At 38.2% G+C, this 24,286-nt stretch overlaps 1 protein-coding gene across 1 annotated transcript; it reads right to left on the reverse strand.

Moving 5' to 3' along the window:
• Positions 1–24,286, reverse strand: POLR1F (RNA polymerase I subunit F). Its single transcript, XM_030857089.3, has 4 exons — positions 23,970–24,286; positions 18,782–18,923; positions 5,959–6,167; positions 1–4,652 (listed from the first exon to the last, which is right to left on the reverse strand). Exons 1-4 carry the CDS (start codon positions 24,221–24,223, stop codon positions 4,268–4,270), a joined length of 990 nt encoding a protein of 329 aa, XP_030712949.1. The 5' UTR covers positions 24,224–24,286; the 3' UTR covers positions 1–4,267.

Genomic DNA, 24,286 nt, shown 5'->3' on the forward strand with positions numbered 1-24,286 from the left:
TTTATGATTTTTTTTTTTTTTTTTTTTTTTTGCGGTACGCAAGCCTCTCACCGTTGTGGCCTCTCCCTTTGCGGAGCACAGGCTCTGGATGCGCAGGCCCAGCGGCCACGACTCATGTGCCCAGCCGCTCCGTGGCATGTGGGATCTTCCCGTATCAGGGCATGAACCCATATCCCCTGCATTGGCAGGTGGACACTCAACCACTGCACCACCAGGGAAGCCCTCTAGTGTCCTTTCTTTATCTTTCTTTGTAGCCTTTGTTTTAAAGTCTATTTTGTCTGATATGATTGTTGCTACCACTGCTTTCATTTCCATTTGCATGAAGTATCTTTTTCCATCCCCTCTCTTTCAGTTTGTGTGTGTCCTTTGCCCTAATGTGGGTCTCTTGTAGGCAGCATATTGTATGCTCTTCTTTTATCATCTAATCTGCCACTCTGTCTTTTGCTTGGAGCATTTACTCTATTGACATTTAAGGTAGTTATTTATAGACATGAATTTATTGCCATTTTAAACCTAGTTTTCCAGTTCATTTTGTATTTCTTCTTTCTTCCTTTTTGTTTTTCCTTTTGTGGTTTGATGGCTTTTTTTAATATTATGCCTGAGTTCTCTCCTTTTTGGTTTTTGTGAATCTACTGTATGTTTTTGATCTGTGGTTACCCAGCTTTTCTTGTATGCTAACCCATTAATGTATCTACTTGCTTTAGACTTGTAATCATATAGGATCAAACATATTCTAAAAAAGACCCCCAAAAACTACATTGTCTTACTCCCCTTCCCCATATTTTACGATTTTTCTGTCCTCTTTACATTTTTGTTTATCCTTTTGCTATTCATTGTATTTTCACTTTCACAAATTTTTAAAAAATCTATGTACTGTCTTAAGTAATTTACAATTGTGATTTCTTTCCTGTAGATTTTTGCTTCTTTTCTATTTAGAGAAGACCTTTCAATGTTTCTTTCAGGATAAGTTTAGTATTGCTTTATTTTTTAAAATTTGCTTGTCTGAGAAATTCTTTATCTCTATTTTAAATTATAATCTTGCTGAGTAGAGTATCCTAGATGGCAGGTTTTTCCTTTTCAGGACTTTGAATGTATCTTGAGACTCCCTTCTGACTTGCAATGTTTCTGTAGAGAAACTAGCTGATAGCCTTAAGGTGGTTCCCTTTTAACTAGCTCTTTTTCTCTTGCTGCCTTTAGAATCTTAACTTTTGCCATTTTAATTATATGTCTTGGTGTAGGTCTGTTTGGGTTCATCTTGTTTGAGACCCTCTGTGCTTCCTGTACCTGGGTATCTCTTTAACTGTGAGAAGTTTTCAGCTAATTTCTTCAAATACATTTTCCATTCCTGTTTCTCTTCCTTCTCCTTCTGGCATGCCAATTATGTGTAGATTGGCCGACTTTATATTATCCCATAGACCTCATATATTGCTTTCATTTTTTTTTATTTGTCTGCTGTTCTGATTGATTTCCATTATTATATCTTTTAGATCACGTATTAATTCTTCTGCATTATTTAGTTTGCTATTAATTGCCTTTAGCTCAGCTTTCATCTTGGCAAATGAGTTTTCTAATTTTAATGGGCTCCTCTTTACAGTTTCTAGTTCTAGTGCATTTCTATTGATAGCCTTTAATTTCTTCAGTATTTTTATTACCTCCTTTTTAAATTCACGATCTGGTAGACTGGAGAGGTCTGTTTCATTATTATTTCTTTCAGGGGCTTTCTCTTGTTCTTTTATTGGGACTGGCTCCTCTGCTTCTTCATTTTACTTATATTTCTCTGTGAATTTAGGAGAAACTTACCTACTGTGAAGGGTTGTTTTTATGTGGGAGCATCCCTGTGTAGCCTGTATGAGTCTAATATTTTTGGAGGGCTGTTTTCAGTATGGATGCCTGCCACATTTTTCCTCAGTATGTGCTGGCCGTTATCCCCTTGATTGATAGAGGGTGTGATTGGTGGTGTGGTGACCAGAGCCCTGAAAACGTTTCAAACTTCTGTTTATTCCCAGTGATTAATGATTAATAGGAACTGAAGAGAGGATAAGGGGTCTAGTCTAGGCTAGAGGATTTTAATGAGCAAATTCCAAGATAAAAAGGAAAAACCTAGATTAATGTAGCATGTGAGAAGTGTTTTGAAGTATATATGGAAGATACCATCATCAGAGGTTTCTGTATCAGATAAAAGCAACTGTCATTGTCACTTTATTCTAGGCAAGGCAAATGACCAGCTCTGCCTTTTCAAAGCTACTGACATTGTGAAAAACCATGAATAAATCTAGTTTCAAGTTCAGCATACGCTTTTCTTCAAAGATGCAAATTATTTTAAAATACAACATTGATTAACAGAAGCAGCAACTGAAGCAAAATACAATAAATATGTGGGAATTTATTTTGCTAAGCCACAAAGTATTTTTCCATGAATAGCATCAATTTAACAGCTTCCTTAGTATTTACCAGAAGGGATTTAGAATTGTTTCACTAAACATTAATTTTTCACATTAGGTCAGACATTATAATTATGTATTTAAATTTAAAGGAAGTATTTATACGACATTTTCTGGGTATGGTACTACATTAAACTCTTGAGAATATGGTATAGCTTGTTTTAAATCTTTTTCAAATCATCCTTCCTTTAAACCAGTGCTGTCCAAAACAAAGATAATGTGGGCCCCTCAGATGCAATTTTTAATCTTTAAAAAAAAAAAATGAAAAAAGCTGATTTAATTGTAACATTTTATTTACCCCACTGTACCAAAATATTATAATCTACCAATATACAAAATTGAGATATTTTACGTGTTCTGTACATCTTCAACATCTGATGTGTATTTTATACTGATACCTCATCTCTATTTGGACTAGCTACATTTTGAGGGCTAAATACCCACGTGAACCTAATGATAAGGAAAGATACTGGCCTGCACATTTCCACTGTCTGGCACATGTGCTTGTAGACAAACATTGTGAATGACTGCCACTCTCCAAATTCTATATTCTATCATTACAGATTGCATCTACTACTTTGGGAACCCATACATTAACAAACATTAAACAATGTAAGACCAGTACTACTATGTCTGATACTAGATAAATGGCAATGAAAATGGCTGCCATGATCACAACTAACAGTGAGTAGACAATCTTCTTTTTCTCTGCAGCACTTACCACAATTAGTAATTTTCTGCATTTCTTACTTATATTGTGTATGTGCATCTGTTTTTCCTACGACATTCCATGAGGGAAGGAATTATTTCTACCTTGTTTGCCATTATACCCCTGGACCTCAGTAGAATGTGTTTTACACACAGATCATCAAATACCTGTTACCTGAACGAACACAACCTTGCACTCATTATCAGGCTCAACCAGCTTGTCATTTCATTCTTCACTGTTTGTTTTCCAATAGTTAGTTAAGACATATTCCACATTTTCTCAGTGAAAGCAGTGAATAGCTGTTTTCTCTTCATAATAATTTCTAGTAGCTTAACTCAAATATTAAAAGTAGGGAAGTTCCCCACTAGTCAGAATCACATTTTTCCTGTCTTCAGCACACTCTCCTCCTCTCCAACACACAACAAAAGCAGAATGGTTGAGGCACAAATGAACAAGTGTCAGAAAACAGCCTCTCCATCAACCTCTTAGACTGAGAGAGAAAGGAAAACAACATGCATGCACCTAGTAGAAAAGAATAGTGAATATTGTTTCCTACCACACAGTCAGTAGTGGCAAGGTTCTTAAGAGCTCTGGAAACTTCAGAAACTCCTTTGGCAAACCATTCTAAGTTAAACAGTAGAAATACTGTAGTAGCCATGATAAAAGAAATCCTAAAACTGGTAATTTAAACAAAGCAAAATAGCATGTCATGTAATATCATGACTAAATGTGAAACCTGTAACAAAAAAAATTCTAAAGCCCAAGCTCAAATCTCATTCTGTATGATATGAAATAACAGTATTTTAAAAGTCCTTTTGCAGACTGTAGAAATCATTTTATTTAGAATGTATACACTGGAAGAATGAAGGAGTTGAGATTGAGGGCAGCTCTTACCTTTCTATTCTGTCTATAGTAAAATAGCACTTTAATAACACTGGCATTTCCCAAATTTATCTGTTTTGTAATTTTAGCACCAAAAACTCAACTCCTCATCAAATGTTCCCTGTTTTGCAAAGTACTGGAATACAAAACATTTCATAGTTCAAACTTTAGTCATCTGTTTTGTGTAAATCAATTTTTAAAAAAACAAATCATATTTAAAATGCACTAAAGAAAATTACTTTTCCCTTTTCTTTTTTGGTGCATGTTCCAAAAGTGGTGCAAATTCAGCCTCCTCACTGTGCTTGCTTTTCTTTTTTTTCTTTTTATGGTCACTTTGGTAACCACTGGAGTCACTGCCTTGGAAAACAGGGTCCTGGTGCTTTTTCTTCTTCTTTGGCTCTTCCTTCCAGAGGCCATTCACATTGTTATTAATCTGCAGATCTGCCTCTTCCTTCATGGTAACATCTGCAAAATCTGCTAGCTCTGTGATACCACTTTCCACTTCATATGGCTCTGGGTCTTTCTTCTTTTTCTTTTTCTTCTTTTGAGGTTTTTCAGTAGCTTCCTCAGTGCCAGTTTCTGTTACTTCTTCAGAAACTGCAGAGCACTTGGTTTGTAAACTATAAATTAGTTTAAAAAATTTATAGAACATTAAGCAAAAATGAAAGAACAAAATAAGATCAAGAATATTCCCCACATGCTAAGATTTTTCTAAATAATGACAGTAGTACAAGATACCATACCTAGGACACAAATTTCAAATATTCTATCCTGTTATCTCCCAGCACAGTGACATGTCTTGGAAATGTTAAATTTTTTGTTTCCCAAGTACTTTTCCTAGACTGTTTCATATATAAAAATGACAAACTTTTGTCAAAAACATGCCTTCTAAATTTTAGCTTGGTTCAGAAAACCAAACTGAACACTAAACATCACCATACCCAGCCTTACCAGCCAAACCAGTGACATTTGATAGGAAAAAAAAAAAAAAAGAAAAAAACTTCTCCTATCTATCAAAGTATTGGAGTTCCCCATCTACTACCTCAATCCTTGTTTCAAGTAATAGTTCATTGTTCTTCTTAACCTATGCTGAAGCAGTAAGACTTCAAAGTTGTGAATATTTTATAAAAACAAGGATCAATGAAGTAGCCCTCTCTCTATAGAACTGCTGTCCCATAGAGTAGCACTAGCCACCTATTTAAATTTAAGAAATTTCAATAAGATAACTTAAAAAATTCACTTCCTCAGTCACACTAGACACATTTCAGATGCTCAAGAGTGAGGCTTGAGCAACAAGCTATATTGCACAAATATAGCACATTTCTATCATCACAGAAAGTTCTTTTGGACAGCTGCTCTAGAACTTTAACCCATACTCTTGTTACTTATCAAGGCCTTATCAAGGCCGAATCTAGAAAAAGTTGCTAACACAGGATGCGAAGAGTTCCCCCCCCCACCCCATTAAACTTGGCTCCCATGAACCCAGGCTCAGGATCAAAGTAATTCTTACAAGAATTCCAAACAAGAAAAATACAGAAATTAAATGATCTACCTGGTATAATGACAATAATAAAAGCATTATTTTTGTTTCAACTGTGTAAAAACAAAAGGGTAATAGTTATGCAATATGATTAAGCTTCTAGTAGTCTCAAGTTCAGGGATCAACTTTTAAAAAGATTACCAACAAACTAGACAATAAAAAATTGAATTAATAAAATACAGACCAGTTAGATGCAGAGCTTCAGAATATTCAATGCACTGTCAGAGCACTTATGATTCATATTTACATTGACTTTATGGTTTGAAAGTACAAATATTCCAGTAAAAAAAATTAACTTTTTAAAAGCAGGATTTATATTTCCTAAATTCAGAATTTAATAGAAACGATTAAGTATCAAAATGATAATAATGTGATTAGGAACTGACCTAGTGATATTCAGTTTTCCCCGAATGCAGAATACTCCAGCAGCATCTGAGTCTAAACGAAATACTTCAAATTCTAGTTCATCACCCATGTTTATCTCCAGAGTCTGCCACTGCTCGGCTGGCATCTGCTCAGGTTTAGGAATGGAGGCATTGAAGCACCCATGTACTAAACAGCCAATGTGGCTGGAAGACACTTTATTAACTGTACCCTGGGAAGAAGGAAAAAATATTACATCAAGAAGAGAGCCAAAGAGTTAAAGGTGAAACAAACTTTACAGTCTTCAAAGTGATCTTCAAATAGAAAATGTCAAAATAATGGTATAATTCAATATCGGAAAAGTCGATCCTCATTTAAAACTTACCACATATTACACTAAAATACCACTTTAGGAACACTGTAGAGTTTTTAGAAAGCTCACCTTGAGCATGGCTATTTTAACTAAACCATAACATTACTAGAAGCTTTAAAACTAAATAATAAAATAACAATACTATATGATTTTAAGGTTAAAATGAAAATTTCCAAGAAACTTAGTTTTCTGTTCCCCTAGTTATGAACATATATAAAGTATATGAATGAAAACCCGAAGCATTTTTTTAAAAATCACATATTTTGAATTATAAAACTGTAAGAAATATTAACACATATACAGTGTTGTTTAATGGCAGCACCTCCTTCCACATGTGACAGAATAAAACTTACTTGTCTCCTTATAAGGAGTCTGGAGTCCAGAATGGTACCTTCTGGATGGTCTGAAGGATCTGTGCTACATCTATACATTAGAATATTATTCAGCAATAAAAAGAAGCTACCAAGCCAAGAAAAAGACATGGAGGAACCTTAAACACATTTGTATGTGAAAGAAGCCAATCTGAAAAGGTTACATACTCTGTGATTCCACTATATGACATTCCGGAAAAGGCAAAACTATGGAGACAGTGTAAAAAAAAAAAAAAAAAAAAGTAGTTGCCATGGTTTCCGAGGGAGGGAGCAATGAATAGGTAGAGCACAGAGGATTTTTAGAGTGACCAGTTATTCCATAGGATACTGTAATGTTCGATACGTGTCATTATACCTTTGTCAAAACTCAAAGAATGTACAAAACAAAGAGTGAACTCTACTGTAAACTATAGACTTTAATAATGTATCAATATTGGCTCAACAATTGTAACAAATGTACCACATCTGTATGTATGTCAATAATAACTGAAATTGTATGTTTATGTGAGGTTTTTTGGGGGGGAGGGGTGTGGAAGGAGGTGATGTATATGAGAATGCTATACTTTACATTCAATTTTTCTAAAACTGTTACAAAGTTTTCAATTAAAAAATACTCAATGAGCAAAGAAAAGTTTTCAATGTATGGGTTGAGAACACTGAATATGGGCAAGAGAATGGAGCTCAAGGACCTATGAAGTCCTACACACAAGAAAACAAGATTGATCACAGACCTACACAGAAAAGCTAAAACTACAAAAATTCTAGAATCTTATAGAAGAATATCCTTGCAACTGAGGGGTAGCCAAGTTTCTTAGATAGGCTTTAGAAAGTATAATATGATAAATTAGACTGCATCAAAATTAAAAGCTTCTGCTTGTCAAATGGTACCATTAAAAGTTTATAAATAAGACACAGACTGGGAAAGAATACTCACAATACAGTTACCTGAAAAGGATGTGTACCAAAACTATGAAAAGAATACAAAACCCCAGTTAAAAAGGGATAAAGTACTTGAACAGGCCCTTCTTACCGAAACATATGAAAAAGAGCTCATGAGGGAAATACAAATTAAAACCGTAAGGAAAAACTACCATATGCCCACCAGTAAAATCAAAAGACAACACCAATTGTCGGCAAGAATGCAGAGCAACTGGAAGTACTGAAGGGGATATGAGTTCTCCATAAAGTTAAACACACGTTTACCCTGACCTAGCAATACTGCTTCAAGTTTCTACTTAGGAGAAATGAAAATACATGTTTACAATAGCTCTGTTCATAACAGGTCCAGACTGGAAACAACTCAAATGTCCATCAATGAGGATGGATAATCAAATTGATAATCAAAGTACATATGTACTCATATAACTAAATACCATGAACGATTAGAAGACAAAATCCACCAATATACCCGACAGCATGGACATTACTCAAAAACATGACCAAAAGAGGCCAGACTGTGAGTGTATAACGAAAAATTCCGCTAATAAGGAATTACAGAACAAGTGAAACTGATTTATGATAATGAAATCAGAATAGTGTTTGTATCTAGGACAAAGGGGATTGACCAGGACAGGGCATGAGAGTCACTTCTAAGGAGAGAAAATGGTATATGCACTTGTCAGAATTCACTGAGCTGCACAGGATGATCTATTGCATTTTACTGTATGTAAATTAAACCCGATACATTATATTGTATGTAAACTATATCTCATATTATTAAATGGAAAAAAAATGGTCACATGTATTTGAGGACTGGATCTTATTGTAGGGGACAGAGTAAAAGGGATAATTTAACTTCATTTCACTTTCTGTACAATTAGAATGTTATTTCCATGCACATATTTACATTTATGATAATTTACAAAAAGCAGATGACAGTTTAATTTGGGAATTTTAAAGTACAAATCTACCACCAACTTTAATAGTATGGAGGTTAGAGGATCCCAGTTTGGAGGGCAAGGGTACTATTTCTAGCAGTTCAAATGACATTGAAAAACATTTTTAAATTAGAAAGGCCTTGTAATTTTGTTATAGTGAAATCTGACCTACATTTTAATTAACAGTATCAAGGGCTAGTTAACAGTTCTCATGGACTAAACAATTCCTATAGACATTTAGTTAAAGGAAAAAATACATATATAAGGAAAAAATACATATATAAGTACATATGAACACAGAGAACTGCTGGTGGGAAAGGAGCAAGTGATGTGGATAAATGTACACATTTTAGTAGATTTCACATCAACTTCTGCATTTTCACCTTCTCTTAAAAAACAAAAAACTGAAAGACCTTCCCCACAGGGCCTTCATTTCCACAGCACAGTATGGATGCCCTGACCCCTATCATTCATTTCCATTACCTGCCTGGTCCCACAGCTATTTGGATTTGCAACTCCAGTTCTAATTTTAACCCTTTAAAATCATTCTGATGGTATACAGAGAATAAATTGGATGGGGCATATACTCTGTACATGCACGTCAGTTTTAGTATCATGGAGTTTAAAAACTTGCCTAGACTGCCACTGAACAGAAAAAAGAATGAAAATAAATGACATTGTTTAAGACACCTCTAGGACAATATCAAGTGCAGTAAGATTCACATGATAGGGGACACAGAAGGTTAAGAGAGAAAGGGCCTGAGAAAATATCTGAAGAGATAATAGCTGAAAACTTCCCTAACCTGGGAAAGGAAAGAGGCACTCAAGTCCAGGAAATGCAGAGTCCCACACAGGATGAACTCAAAGAACATGCCAAGACACACTGAAAAGCAATAGATAACCTACAAGGTAACTCCCATAAGGTTACCTGCTAATATTTCAGCAGAAATTCCATAAGCCAGAAGAGAGTAGCAAGATTATTTAAAGTGATGAAAGGGAAAAATCTACAACCAAGAATAAATACCCAGCAAGGGTCTCATAAGATTTGATGGAGAAATTAAAACCTTCACAGATAAGCAACAGCTAAAAGAATCAAGCACCACAACACGAGATTTACACAATAAATGTTAAAGGAACTTCTCTAGGCAAAAAAGAAAATGCCACAACTAGAAACAAGGAAATTACAAAATGCAAAAACTCACCAGTAAAAGCAAATATAGTAAAGGTAGGAAATCACCCACATGCAAAGCTAGTAGGAAGGGGAAAACATTAAAGTGGTAAAAATCACCTACATCCACAATAAGCAATTAAGGGAAACAAAACAATTAGATGTCAAATATGGTATCAAAAATAGTAATCATGAGGGGAGAAGAGTACAAATGTAGAGCACTTAAAATGCATTTGAAATTAAGAGGTTAACACCTTAAAAACAATCACATATATATACATATGTGTTTTATATCTATATATGTATGTTATATACATATATGTGTTTTTTATATATATATAGAGAGAGAGAGAGAGAGACTGCTCTACAAAAACCTCATGGTAACCACAAACCAAAAATCTATAATAGATATACACAAACAAAAGACAAAAGGAATCCAAACATAACACTAAAGCTAATCACCCACTCACAGGAGAATAAAATTAAAAAAGGGGAAAAAAAGAAAGACCTACAAAAACAAGTCTAAAACAATTTTTAAAAACGGCTATAACAACATACATATTGGTAATTACCTTAAATGTAAATGGACTAAATGCTCCAACCAAAGGTCACAGACTGGCTGGAGGAGATCAAGATGGCAGAGGAGTATGATATGCAGCTCACCTTCTCCCACAAAAATATTAAAAATACATCTACTAGTGGAACGATTCACAGAGAACATCTACTAAATGCCAAAAGAAGACCTCAGACTTCCGATCACAAGAAAACCTCCCCACAGCCACGCAGGATAAAAGGAAAATGAAAAAGAAGGAATCGCAATGGGTCCTGCACCCCAAAGAAGGAGCTGTGAAGGAGGAAAGGTTCCCACACCCTGGGAAGTCTCTTCACCAACAAGAAGATCAGAATGTATGGAGGGATAGCTTCATAGCCCAAGAGGAGAGAGCAGCAACTGGTGTGTGGAAGGCAAAATGGCGAATAACATGCACAGAAGACCGGCACTGCCACACTGCATTCCCCAGCCTGAGACACTCCTCTGTTGGTGTGGGAGGGGGCTGGGTGCTGAAGCTCAGGCTTCAGAGGTCAGACCCAGGGAAAGGACTAGGCCCACCACGAGTTTCTTTCCCCTGTGAGTGCTCTCAGACAACAGGACACCGCTATAGGAGCTCCAGGGGTGTGCTGAGTCACTGCCACCACAGCAGGCTCCTGAGGCTGGCATGGACTGCTGCTAAAAGACCCACAAGCAGGCGCCAGGCCCTGCCCTGTCCCAGTCCAGGAGTGCATGGAGAGCAGCACCCATACGAGACCCTTCAAGCGGGCGTGAAGCTCTACCCCTGCTGTCCCGGGAGTGCACAGATAGCACCAGCCCATACGAGACTCATGAACAGGCATCAAGTACAGCCCCCAGTGTCCCAGGAGGGTGTGGAGAGTAGTCGCCCATAGAACACCCATGAGCAGGTGCTAGGCCCTGCCCCTGCTGTCCCAGGAGGGCATGACAACAGCCATCCATACGAGACCCACGACCAGGCAACACGCCCTGCCCCCGGTGTCCCAGGAGTGGAGCGCGGGCACCCACACAAGACCTTTCACCAGGCGCCATGTGCTGCCCCTACTGTCCAGGGAGCATGTAAGGAAGGCTGTACCTACACACCCCGTATCAAGGGGATAATGGCAAGCACACACTGAGGAAAGAGACAGCAAGCATCCAAACTAAAAGCAGCCTCTCAATTCCAGAAAACATGGCAGAGTAGAAGGACTTGAGCTAACCTCCTCTTGCAGAAACACCAAAATCACAACTGCTGAACAATCATTGATAAAGAAGACTGGAACCCACCGAGAGATATTTTTACATTCAAAGACAAAAAAGAAAGTGAGACGGCAGGAGGGGCATTTTCGCAACATAATCAAATCCCATACCCACCAGATGGGCAACCCACAAACTGGAAAATTAATTATATTGCAGAGGTTCTCCCATAAGAGTGAGCCCCATGTCAGGCTCCCCAGCCAGAGGGTCTGGCATCAGGAGAAGGAATCCCTAAAAGCACTTGGAAGCACTTGGCTTTCAAAGCCAGCGGGGCTTGAGTGTAGGAGCTCCACAGGACTGGGGGAAACACAGACTCCACTCATGGAGGGTGCACACAAGGCTTCACATACACTGGGACCCAGCATAATGCAGTAACTCCATAGGAGCCGGGGCCGGACTACCTATGGGTCTTGGAGGATTTCTGGGGGGGGAGGTGGGGGTCAGCTGTGGCTCATGGCAGGGGCAAGAACACTGGTGGCAGAGGCCCCAGAGAATACTGATCAGTGTGAGCTCCCCTAAAGGTTGCCATTTTGACATCAAGACCTGGCCCTACCCAACAGCCTGCAGGCTCCAGTGATGAAAAGCCTCAGGCCAAACAACCAGCAGGATAGGAAAACAGCCCCACCCATCAGCAGACAAGGTACTTAAAGCCACACTGAGCTCACAGCCACCTATAAACACACCCCTTGACATGGCCCTGCCCACCAGAGGGACAAGACCCAGCTCCATCCACCAGGGGGCAAGCACCGGTACCTTCCACCAAGAAGCCCGCACAAGCCTCAGGACCAGCGTCACCAACAAGAGGGCAGACACCTGAAGCAAGAGGAGCTACGATCCTCCAGCCAGCAGAAAGGAGACCACAAACGCAGAAAGTTAGACAAAATGAGATGGCAAAGAAATATGTTCCAGATGAAGGAACAAGATAAAAACCTACAAAAACTAAATGAAGTGGAGATAGGCAACTTACCTGAAAAATAATTTAAAGTAATGAGAATAAAGATAATCTAAGATCTTGGGGGAAAAATTGGCAGCACAGACCAAGAAGTTGCATGAGGTGTTTTTAAAGAACAAACAGATGAACAATACAATAACTGGAATGAAAAATACAGTAAAAGAATTAATAGCAGAATAACTGAGGCAGAAGAACAAATAAGTTAGCTCAAAGACAGAATGGTGGAAATCACTGCCATGGAACAGACTAAAGAAAAAAGAATGAAAAGAAACGAGGACAGTCTCAGAGACCTCTGAGGCAACATTAAATGCACCACCATTCGCATTATATGGGTCCCAGAAGGAGAAGAGAGAGAAAGGGCCTGAGAAAATATCTGAAGAGATTATAGCTGAAAACTTCTCTAACGTGAGGAAGGAAACACTCACTCAAGTCCAGGAAGCACAGAGTCCCATACAAGATAAACCCAAGGAGGAACACACCAAAACCAGACTGACAAAAATTAAAGAAAAAATATTAAAACAAGGGAAAAGTAACAAATAACATATAAGGGAACCCCCATAAGTTTATCAGCTGATTTTTCAACAGAAACTCTGCAGACCAGAAGGGAGAGGCACAATACATTTAAACTAATGAAAAGGAAAAGTTTAAAACAAGGAATACTCTACCCAGCAAGGCTCTTGTTCACATTTGACAGAGAAATCAAGTACTATAGACAAGCAAAAACTAAGAGATTTCAGTACCACCAAACCAGCGTTACAACAAATCCTGAAGGAACTTCTCTAGGTGGAAAAGAAAAGGCCACAACTAGAATCAAGAAAATTACGAATGGGGAAGCTCACCAGTAAAGGCAAACATAAAGTAAAGGCAGGAAATCGTCCACACACAAATCAGCAATCGTGAGAAGAGGAAAGTACAAATGCAGGATATTGGAACTGCTTTTGAAATTAAAAGATCAGCAACTTCAAACAATCTTGTACATATACAGACTTCTATATCAAAACCTCCTGGGAACCACAAACCAATAATCTATAATAGATACATAAAAAAGGCAATCCAAACACGTCATTAAAGATAGACATCAAATCACCAGAGTAGAGAACAAAAGAGGAAGGGAAGAAAAAAGACCTTAAAAAACAAATCCAAAACAATTAACAAAATGGCAATAAAAACATTCATATCGATAATTCCCTTAAATGTAAATAAACACTCCCGACAAAAGACACAGACTTGCTCAATGGATACAAAAACAAGACCCGTATATATGCTGTCTACAAGAGATCCACTTCACATCTAGGGACACATACAGACTGAATGTGAGGGGATGGAGAAAGGTATTCCACGCAAATGGAAATCAAAATAAAGCTGGAGTAGCAATACTTATATCAAACAAAATAGACTTTAAAATAAAGAATGTTACAAGAGACAAAGAAACTACATAATGATCAAGGGAACAATCAAAGAAGATATAACAATTGTAAATATATATGCACTCAACATAGGAGCACCTCAATATATAAGGCAGGGCTTCCCTGGTGGCGCAGTGGTTGAGAGTCCACCTGCGATGCAAGGGACACGGGTTCGTGCCCCGGTCCAGGAAGATCCCACATGCCGTGGAGCGGCTAGGCTCATGAGCCATGGCCGCTGGGCCTGCGCGTCCACAGCCTGTGCTTCGCAACGGGAGGGGCTGCAACAGTGAGAGGCCCAGGTACCGGAAAAAACAACAACAAAAAATATATACGGCAAAATGCTAACAGACATAGAAGGAGAAACCAGCATTAACACAATAACAGTGGGGGACTTTATCATCCATTTTCATCAATGGGCAGATCATTCAGACAGAAAATCAATATGGAAACACAGGCCTTAAATGACACAAAGATGGACTTAATTGATATTTTTAGAACATTCCATCTGAAAGCACCAAAATACACTTTCTTCTCAAGTGCACATGGAACATTCTCCAGGATAGATCACATCTGGGGCCACAATAAACGCCTTGGTCAATTTCAGAAAACTGAAATCATATCAAGCATCTTTTCTGACCACAACGCTATGTGATTAAAAATCAACCACAGGAAATAAACTGTAAAAAACACAAACACATGGATGCTAAACAATATATTACTAAACCAATGGAACACTGAGGAAATCTAAGAGGAAATCAAAAAACAACTAAAGACAAATGACAACAAGAACACGATGGTCCAAAACCTTTGGGACGCAGCAAAAGCAGTTCTAAGAGGGAAGTTTACAGCATACAATCTTACCTCAGGAAACAAGAACAATCCCAAATAAACAACTTAACCTTACACCTAAAACAATGAAAGAAAGAATAACAAACAAAACCCAAAGTTAGTAGAAGGAAAGAAATCAAAAGATCAGAGCAGAAATAAATGAAATAAACAAAAACAAACAATTGAAAAGATCAATGAAACTAAAAGTTATTTCTTTGAAAAGATAAAGAAAATTGATAAAAGTTTAGACAGATTCATCAAGAAAAAAAGCAGAGTACTCAAATCAGTAAAGTTAGAAATGAAAGAGAAGTTGCAACTGACACCACAGAAATACAAAGGATAATAAGAGACTACAACAAAACAACTATATACCAATAAAATGGACAGCCTAGAAGAAATGGAGAAATTCTTAGAAAGATACAACTGAACCAGGAAGAAAAGAAAATATGAACAGACTAATCAGAAGTACTGAAATTGAAACAGTGATTTAAAAACTTCCCCCAAACAAAAGTCCAGGACCAGATGGCTTCACAGGTGAATTCTATCAAACATTTAAAGAACAGTTAACACCTATCCTTCTGAAGCTATTCTAAAAAATTGCAGAGGAAGTAACACTCCCAAGCTCATTCTATAAGGCCACCATCACCCTGATACCAAAGCCAGACAAAGATACCAAAAAAGAAAAATTACAGGCCAATATCACTGATGAACATAGATGCAAAAATACTCAACAAAATACTAGCAAACAAAATCCAAAAATACATTAAAATGATCATACACCATGATCAACTGGGATTTATCCCAGGGACGCAAGGATTCTTCAAAATACGAAATCAATCAATGTGATACAACACATTAACAAAGTGAAGAGTAAAAACCATATGATCATCTCAATAGAAAAAGATTTTGATAAAATTTAACATCTATTTACAATAAAAACGCTTCAGAAAGTGGGCACAGAGGAAGCATACGTTAACACAGTAAAGGCCATATATGACAAACCGACAGCTAATATCAAGCTCAGTGGTGAAAACCTGAAAGTATTCTAAGTTCAGGAACAAGGCAAAGATGAGCACTTTCAGCACTTTTATTCAACACAGTTTTGGAAGTCTTAGCACAGCAATTATAAAAGAAAAAGAAATAAACGGAATCCAAATTGGAAAGGAAGAAGTAAAACTGTCACTGTTTGCGGATCATGATACTATACATAGAAAATCCTAAAGACGCCACCAAAAACCAAGTAGAGATCAATGAATTTGGTAAAGTTGCAGGATTCAAAATTAATAGTCCCCTACATATAAACGAGTTCCATTCTGAGAGCACATTATAAGTCCAATTTGTTTGTAAGTCCAACAAAGTTAGCCTAGGTACCCAACTAACGTAATTGGCTGTACAGTACTGTACTGTAATAGGTATATAATACTTTTCACACAAATAATACATAAAAAACACAAAAAGATAAAACATTGTTAATCTTACAGTACAATACCTTAAAAAGTACAGTAGTACAGTACAACAGCTGGCATACCAGGGCTGACATCAAGTGAAGAGGCAAGAAGAGTTACTGACTTGAGGATGGAGAGGAGGTGGGAGATGGCAGAGCTGAAGGATAGTCAGCAATAGGAGACAGAAGGCAAGCTGTGATTTCACTCACACCTGACGTTGATGGAAGGCACTTTCCATCTTTGAAAGTTTGCAACTTGAAGGTTCATGTGTAGGGGACTTACTGTATATAGAAATCAGTTGTATTTCTACACGCTAAAAACAAACTATCAGAAAGAGAAATTAAGGAAACAATCCCATTAACCATCATGTCAAAAATAATTGTCAAAAATAATTAAACACCTGCGAATAAACCTACCAAAGGGGGCAAAAGACCTGCACTCCAAAAACTGAAAAGAAATTGAAGACAACATAAACAGATGGAAAGATATACCGTGTTCCTGGATTGGAAAAATCAGTATTGTTAAGATAACCATACTACCCAAGGCAATCTACAGATTCAATGCAATCACTATCAAATTACCAATGGCAGTTTCAGAGAACTAAAACAAATAATTTTAAAATTTGTATGGAAACACAAAAACCCCCAAATGGCAAAAACAATCTTCAGCAAGAATACGGGAGCTGGAGCAATTAAGCTCCCTGACTTCGGACTATACTACAAAGCTACAGTCATCAAAACAGCATGGTACTGGCACAAAAATGGACACATAGATGAGTGGAACAGGATAGACAGCCCAGAAATAAACCCATGCACTTAACGGTCAATTAATCTACGACAAAGGAGGCAAGAATATTCAATGGAGAAAAGACAATCTCTTCAATAAGCAGTGCTGGGAAAACTGGACAGCTACATGTAAAAGAATGAAATTAGCACATTTTCTAATGCCACATACAAAAATAAACTAAAAATGGATTAAAAACCTAAATGTAAGACCAGATACTCAAACTCCTGGAGTAAAACATAGGCAGAACACTCTTTGACATAAATCACAGCAATATTTTTGTGAATCCCTCTCCTAGAGTAATGGAAATAAAAGCAAAAATAAAAAAATGGGATCTAATTGAATTTAAAATATTTTGCACAGCAAAGGAAACCGTAAACAAAATGAAAAGACCACCTATGGACCGGGAGAAAATATTTGCAAACAATGTGACTGACAAGGGATTAATTTCCAATATATACAAAGAACTCATAGAGCTCAGCATCAAAAAAAACAAACAACCCAATCAAAAAATGGGCAGAAGACCTAAACAGACATTTTTCCAAAGAAGACATACAGATGAAAAGATACTCAACATCACTAATTACCACAGAAATGCACATCAGAACCACAATGAGGTATCACCTCACCTTTCAGAACAGCCATCATCAAAAAGTCTACAAACAATAAATACTGGAGAGGGTGTGGAGAAAATGGAACCCTCCTACACTGTTGGTGGGAATGTAAACTGATGCAGCCACTATGGAGAACAGTATGGAGGTTCCTTAAAAAATTAAAAATAGGGCTTCCCTGGTGGCTCAGTGGTTGAGAGTCCGCCTGCCGATGCAGGGGACACGGGTTCGTGCCCCGGTCTGGGAAGATCCCACATGCAGCGGAGCGGCTAGGCCCGTGAGCCATGGCCGCTAAGGCTGCACGTCCAGAATCTGTGCTCTGCAATGGGAGAGGCCACAACAGTGAGAGGCCCGCGTACGGCAAAAAAAAAAAAAAAAAATTTTAAATAGAGTCACCATATGATCCAGCAATTGCACTCCTGGGCATATATCCAGAAAAGACAAAAACTAATTCTAAAAGATACATGCTTCCAATGTTCACAGGTGCACTATTTACAATAGCCAAGACATGGAAGGAACCTAAGTGTCCATGGACAGAAGAATGGATAAAGAAGATGTGGTACACACACACACACACACTCATGATGGAATATTACTCAGCCATAAAAAGGATGAAATAATGCCACTTGTAGCAACATGGATGGACCTAGAGATTATCATACTAAGTGAAGTAAGTCAGAGAAGAACAAGTATCATATGATACCAATTATACGTGGAATTTTAAAAAATGATACAAATAAACTTATTTACAGAACAGAAGTAGATTCACAAACATAAAGGACAAACTTATGGTTACCAAAGGGGAAGGGGAAGGAGGATAAATTAGGAGGTTGGGTTAACAGATACACACTATTATATATAAAATAGATAAACAACAAGAACCTACTGTATAGCACAGGGAACTATATTCAATGTCTTGTAATAATCTATAATGGAAAAGAGTCTGAAAAAGAATATATATATATGTATATATGAATATATATCACTTGAATCACTTTGCTGTACACTTGAAACTAACAGAACATTGTAAATCAACTATACTTCAATAAAAATTAAAAAAACTTACCTAGATTAAACTGATGGAAAATAATTTTTATTGTTTCCTTAAAAATGATTTTGTTACCTACAAAAGCAATCCTTGTGAATTCCAAGGTGTACAGTCTCTTAAAATTTTCCTAATTACATAATTAAATAACTATATAAAGAAAGATAGAAAAAAAAAGATACATACCATAAGTTTTTGCCCTGGTTCAGGGCAGAAAATAACAAAATCTGCTTCAATGTTAAGATGAATGTGTCCCTGATCATCATAAATATCTCCTAATTCACCCACTACTTTGATGTTATCATAAGCAATGGGTACACCTAAAAGGCTGTAAAAAAAAAAAAAAAAGATAGAAAAGAAAAATGATATTTATCCCCTTTTAATTGATTAGATATTCTGAGTCCAGAGTATACATCTCCTAATATAATCACCCATGACAAAAGCACAATAGTATATGATTAGTCTGCAAGAACTTTAGAAGTTCAATTTCGTCAAAGCGTTCCAAAATAATGGCTAAGTTAAAAATAATTATTCAAGATAGGTAGCCAGAAACAAAATGTCCAAGTATGCAAGAGCAATAAGTTGACACTTCTTCCCTATTTCCTATTCATCTGAATTCTAGTCATGCTAGAATGAGAGAAAAAATGGGACTTAGCAAGAAAAATGTCTATTTCTGTGAATATTACTGAATCGAGGCAATTTTGGTATTATCCACCATTACCGAATTTCTGTACTAGATGGCATATATAGCAAGAGAAGTATTGGGGTCAAAGCTGAAGCCCCTGAATATTAAAGCCAATGACTTAATGGAGAAAAATCCCCAAACTGCAACTGTTGCTGGTATAACAAAATGATAACAAATACAACTATTTCATTTTTTGAGAACTGATTCTGACACTTTAATCTGTATGTTCGGGGCTTCCCTGGTGGCACAGTGATTGAGAATCTGCCTGCCAATGCAGGGGACACGGTGAACCCTGGTCTGGGAAGATGCCACATGCCGCGGAGCAACTAGGCCCGTGAGCCACAACTGCTGAGCCTGTGCGTCTGGAGCCTGTGCTCCGCAACGAGACCGCGACAGTGAGAGGCCCGCACACCGCGATGAAGAGTGGCCCCCGCTCACTGCAACTAGAGAAAGCCCACGCACAGAAACGAAGACCCAACACAGCCTAAATAAATAAATAAATAAACTGTATGTTGATTAAACATACAGGATTAGGGGACAACTACTATTTCCAAATGTCATTTCCAAGTTCTTAAAAAATTACAGCTACTGGGGATTCCCTGGTGGCGCAGTGGTTGAGAGTCCGCCTGCTGATGTAGGGGACACGGGTTCGTGCCCTGGTCCGGGAAGATCTCACATGCCACGAAGCGGCTGGACCCGTGAGCCATGGCCGCTGAGCCTGCACGTCTGGAGCCTGTGCTCCGCAACGGGAGAGACCACAGCAGTGAGAGGCAAAAAAAAAAAAAAACATTACAGCTACTAAGGAGTCTGAGCTGGTGACTTCCCTGCCACAGCCACTACCTACATGTTTCCGAAAACTTTCCTGACTACCCCAGGCAAGGCTTAAATCATGCTGCCTCTACTCCTATAGGACTCTGAGCACTGTTCTTATTTACCTAATCTCTTTGTTGACATGTTTGGATTCCAGACAGGAGTCTAAGGCCTTTGAGAGCAGAGAATATTTTTGGTGAACTCAAACTTCTAGAATGGTTCAGAGAATAAAAGTAAGAATTTATACCTAGTAGCAGTTGTTTAAAACAGCCAGGAGTCACTGGAACAGAACTTAATTAAATACCAAATTAGGAAATCCATAAACTCAGAGACTTACTCCAGAAAGCACCCTTTTGAATTACTAATTTCTGCATGTGGCTTTCCTAAGCAGGAACTATACCATCACAAAGAGAATATTAGGGGCCCAGAAAACAGAGAGAAAGGAGGGTTTTAAAAAAAAAGTAACCGCCACATGAGAAAGAAAACAAAATTAACACTTTGTTTCCCCTAATCAACAATTAAAGAGTTTCAAGTGGGGGAAAACTGTTGTCCCCTAAGGGGCATTTGGGAGTTTGTGGTACTAATCATAGTTGTCACACTGCAAAGGCCAGGGATGGGAAACATTCTGCCACGTACAAAACAGTCCTACACAATGAAAATTGTCCCTAGCTCTACATGAGTTAAATGAGTGGACAAACCTCATTTTATAAACATTTATAAACAGTCGGTCATAATACCTAAAAATATATGCATATATGCGTGTGTGTGTGTATGAACATAAAATCTTTGCATGGTTTCAATATAAGTTAAAATTTCCAGGAATATAACTAATATATAGATTCAAGAGTAGCTTGTTTTGCATGGAACTTTACTGAGAATATACACATTATTTCAGGATAGCATTTTACCACTATAGACACTGTATGTTATGTGAGCTGTCAACCCAAGATCCCTGCACCAATCTACATTTGCAACTGATACATTCACAATGATTCAAGGTTAAGGAGGCTTTATTCTGTCCAGGTAGTCATGCTTGAGCATCATCACGCTGAAGTACATTTTACTATATTGTATTAGAGCACTATATGAATGTTTTTTCAATTCTGTAGGTAGATTATACTATCTTTAAGTTTCATTTCAGTACACTAAAGTGTGTTTCCAATGACAGTAAAGGTAGTACTGCAAAATATTTCTTATAAGAGGGCGTACTGAGCTCTGCAGGTTTCAGAACTGCTGACTAGGGAATGTGACCATAGAGCCTAAACCCAAAAGAATTTGTGTAAATCCAGCAAACCTTTTCAGAAGCAACTTACTGCATAATATTTACTAGAAATCATCAGACAGAGACAGACACCTCAACATTATACCTTTCCCTCTTTTACCTTTGCTTTTCTGAAACCATCCTAAGTAGGTTTCAGGGCCGAGTGATAGCCTCACTTGAGATACTTAGAAAACAATTAAATCAAGTTTAAGGGATGATTAGACTGCACGCACACTTAAGACTTTTCTGGAACTACTGGGAGGTAACATTTGCCACCTTCAAATAACTCAAGAGCTGTCATATACAAAAGGGATAAGAAAATGACCTCTCAAAGATATAACTTAGAAATTATAATGTGGTTTTGGAAACCTACTCATTTTCTCTAAGCAGACTTTTCAAAACTGAAATGGTATTATCTTTAAAAAATTCTGTCACTGGGGAAAAAAAGGTGGACAGTGTGTCATGTAGAGGATGCTGTTGAGATAACTAACATGAGAGCCATTCTCAATTCTCCCCTTTTCCTTACTTCTTAAACAAAGAGCAGCATGTCCTCCTGATTGTATAGGATGGCCCCAAAGTCTGGAAACATAAACTATATATGATAAATGGTGGATCAGTATTACAATTCTTGATATATTCAATGTTTTGTCCCTCATTATTAATGCACAGTTTAATGTATGGTGCCCCTTTTGCACAGAATAAACTGGAGTTTTTAGCACACCCCAAAAATAATGGGGGGTAGGGTGGGGAGTTCAGATCTGTTCAGAGTGCAACTTAGGCCACATGGTCACACTGTCCAATTCAGTTACAGAAATTATCATTATCCAGTCAGTTCCTCATCTCTCTGGTGTAATGGTTCCTATTCTTCTAGCCTGTCAAAGTGTAGGCATTAATTAGTTACAGATCAAACATCTATGTTTCCAGATTTTATGACCACCTTACATATCCTTAAATCTCCCAAATGCATCCTCTCTAATCAATTTTCTCTTGGACAAGTATAACAAGCTCTTAATTTTTCTTCATATTTACTGTCTCATCCTCCTTAAACCATCACATAATGCTATCAAGTGGTTTCTTAAACTGCAAATCGGCTTATGTCCCAGACATCACAGGTACCACTGTCTCAAAAGTGTGCCAAGTTTCAGAGTTGGAGGTTATTGAGAGGACAAAGTGGTAACCCTGCTTCCTGCTTAAGCAAACAGAACAAACAAAAAACACCTGGCAAAGGCAGGTGGGGAAGAGCAAAATGGCCATCCTTTCTGAATTATCCTCCACCCCATCTTTGAGCCACTGCCCTCCTCCCCAGCTGTACCCAATGTCTTTCCCCTGATATAAACTTTACTTCAGTTATAAAGTACTTACAATTATCTGGGCAAAATGTTCTACTTCACAACTACTATCCATTTGTTTATGCCACTCTTTTTGCCCAGAATGCTGATATCTCAAAAGTACCCTCCTCCTACCAAGTTGTTCTCAAAGGTCCTAAGATCCAATTCACCACTTCTTCTTAACTTAATTTAGATTTCTGTCAAATTTTAACATTTCATTGATTTATCTGGCTTACATCTGTATCTTTACTAGTGCTTAAAGCTTCTTGAAACAGGGATCTTGTTTTTTTTTTTTATATCCCAAGTCTCTAGTATACAAAATAGACACACAAGTGTGTGCTGGTGCTTGAAGGAAGCTGCAAATTCTAGATGCTTAACCTGTGTAGTGTTCAGGATCCCTTGAGAAAGTAGTGAAAACCTTGGATGCTTTACCCAAGAAAACTGACATAGGAAAACTGCAATTTCCATGGGTTCATTAAATTCCTGAAGGGCAATAACGAATCCCCAGGGAATCCACTCACTCTAGTTTTATAACCCTTACTTTCCAGCCAAGTGGTCTAGAGGAATAGTAAGGTATATCTGCCCCCTCCCCCTGACCCTCCACCCTTGTAATTCTAAGCGTTTTCAAGTTATTTTCGAATATCTTACTTTAAATGCAGCAAAAGGGTTTTGTTCACCTTCAAGAGCAATAGGCTTTCCTTTTCCCACTCTTAAAAAGGAAACAAAGTAATAGTATTTCTCTCATCCCTGATCAGATCCAAGAGAAGAGAAACCAGGGAGAGTACCAGGGCCAAAACAATAAAAACCGCCCTTCGTGGTTTATAAATAAACGATTGAACGAAGTATTAATGCTTCATGTATAATTTTCTATAAAGTGAGAGAGAATCTTTTGAAGTACTGCATTCCAAACTTTCATTATCAAATGAGAAAACATACAAAACTAACCGGTCTCCAAACCCCTGGTCTATTCTTACCTCTTCCTCTCGTGGAGCGAGCTTCTTCACCCCTTCCGCCGACACAATTCATGTCACCTTAACGTTTTCTTTCTTGCCTATGAAAGGGACTCTGTACAGATCTTGACCAGGGAGGCACTAGCCTCTCGAGGTGGACTGCCACTCCAGAATGCCTCGGGGTAAGCTCGCTGAGGCCGGTGAGACCTCCCATTCGCCCCTTTTCTGCTGCGCCATTAAGACGTCCACCCGCTGCCCCCTCCCGTGCCCCAAAGAAGGAGCAGTAAGCAACGTTATGATGTTTTCCGCTCTGGGAAAGAGAAGTGTAAGAGACTGGTACCTCTCGGAATAGCGCAGGAGCTCGGCATCGAGCTGTTCTCGGATACCGGTGCGTTTCCTGTTAAGGTAGCGCGGCGACAGTGCGATGTGTCTTCGGTGCGGCCCCGCCACCAGGCAGGAGTAGCGGCTATTCACGAGCGCACAGGCGGCCGCGTAGGTAGGCAATTCTAGGCAAGGCAAGACGCCGGCCGGTCCCACCACCGGCCCTTCTGAGGCCGCCTTCGGCCGCGGAGACGCTGAGCAACCCGCAGCCATGCGGCTGGTCAGGTTTCCCACGGCGCGCACTTGCTTACGCAGTCAATAACCGCCTCTCTCTGG

The sequence above is a fragment of the Globicephala melas genome, chromosome 9, assembly GCF_963455315.2.
Source record: "Globicephala melas chromosome 9, mGloMel1.2, whole genome shotgun sequence".
Classification (NCBI taxonomy): Eukaryota; Metazoa; Chordata; class Mammalia; order Artiodactyla; family Delphinidae; genus Globicephala; species Globicephala melas.

Bases quoted from the DNA above. Each gene is read 5' to 3' on its own strand.
- POLR1F (XM_030857089.3), bottom strand. From the start codon at position 24,223: ATGGCTGCGGGTTGCTCAGCGTCTCCGCGGCCGAAGGCGGCCTCAGAA. The intron at 18,924-23,969 runs GTACCAGTCTCT...TTTTTTTTACAG, and splicing joins CTCCTGCGCTATTCCGAGAG to CCTTTTAGGTGTACCCATTG. The intron at 4,653-5,958 runs GTCAGTTCCTAA...ACTAATTTATAG, and splicing joins GGAAAACTGAATATCACTAG to TTTACAAACCAAGTGCTCTG.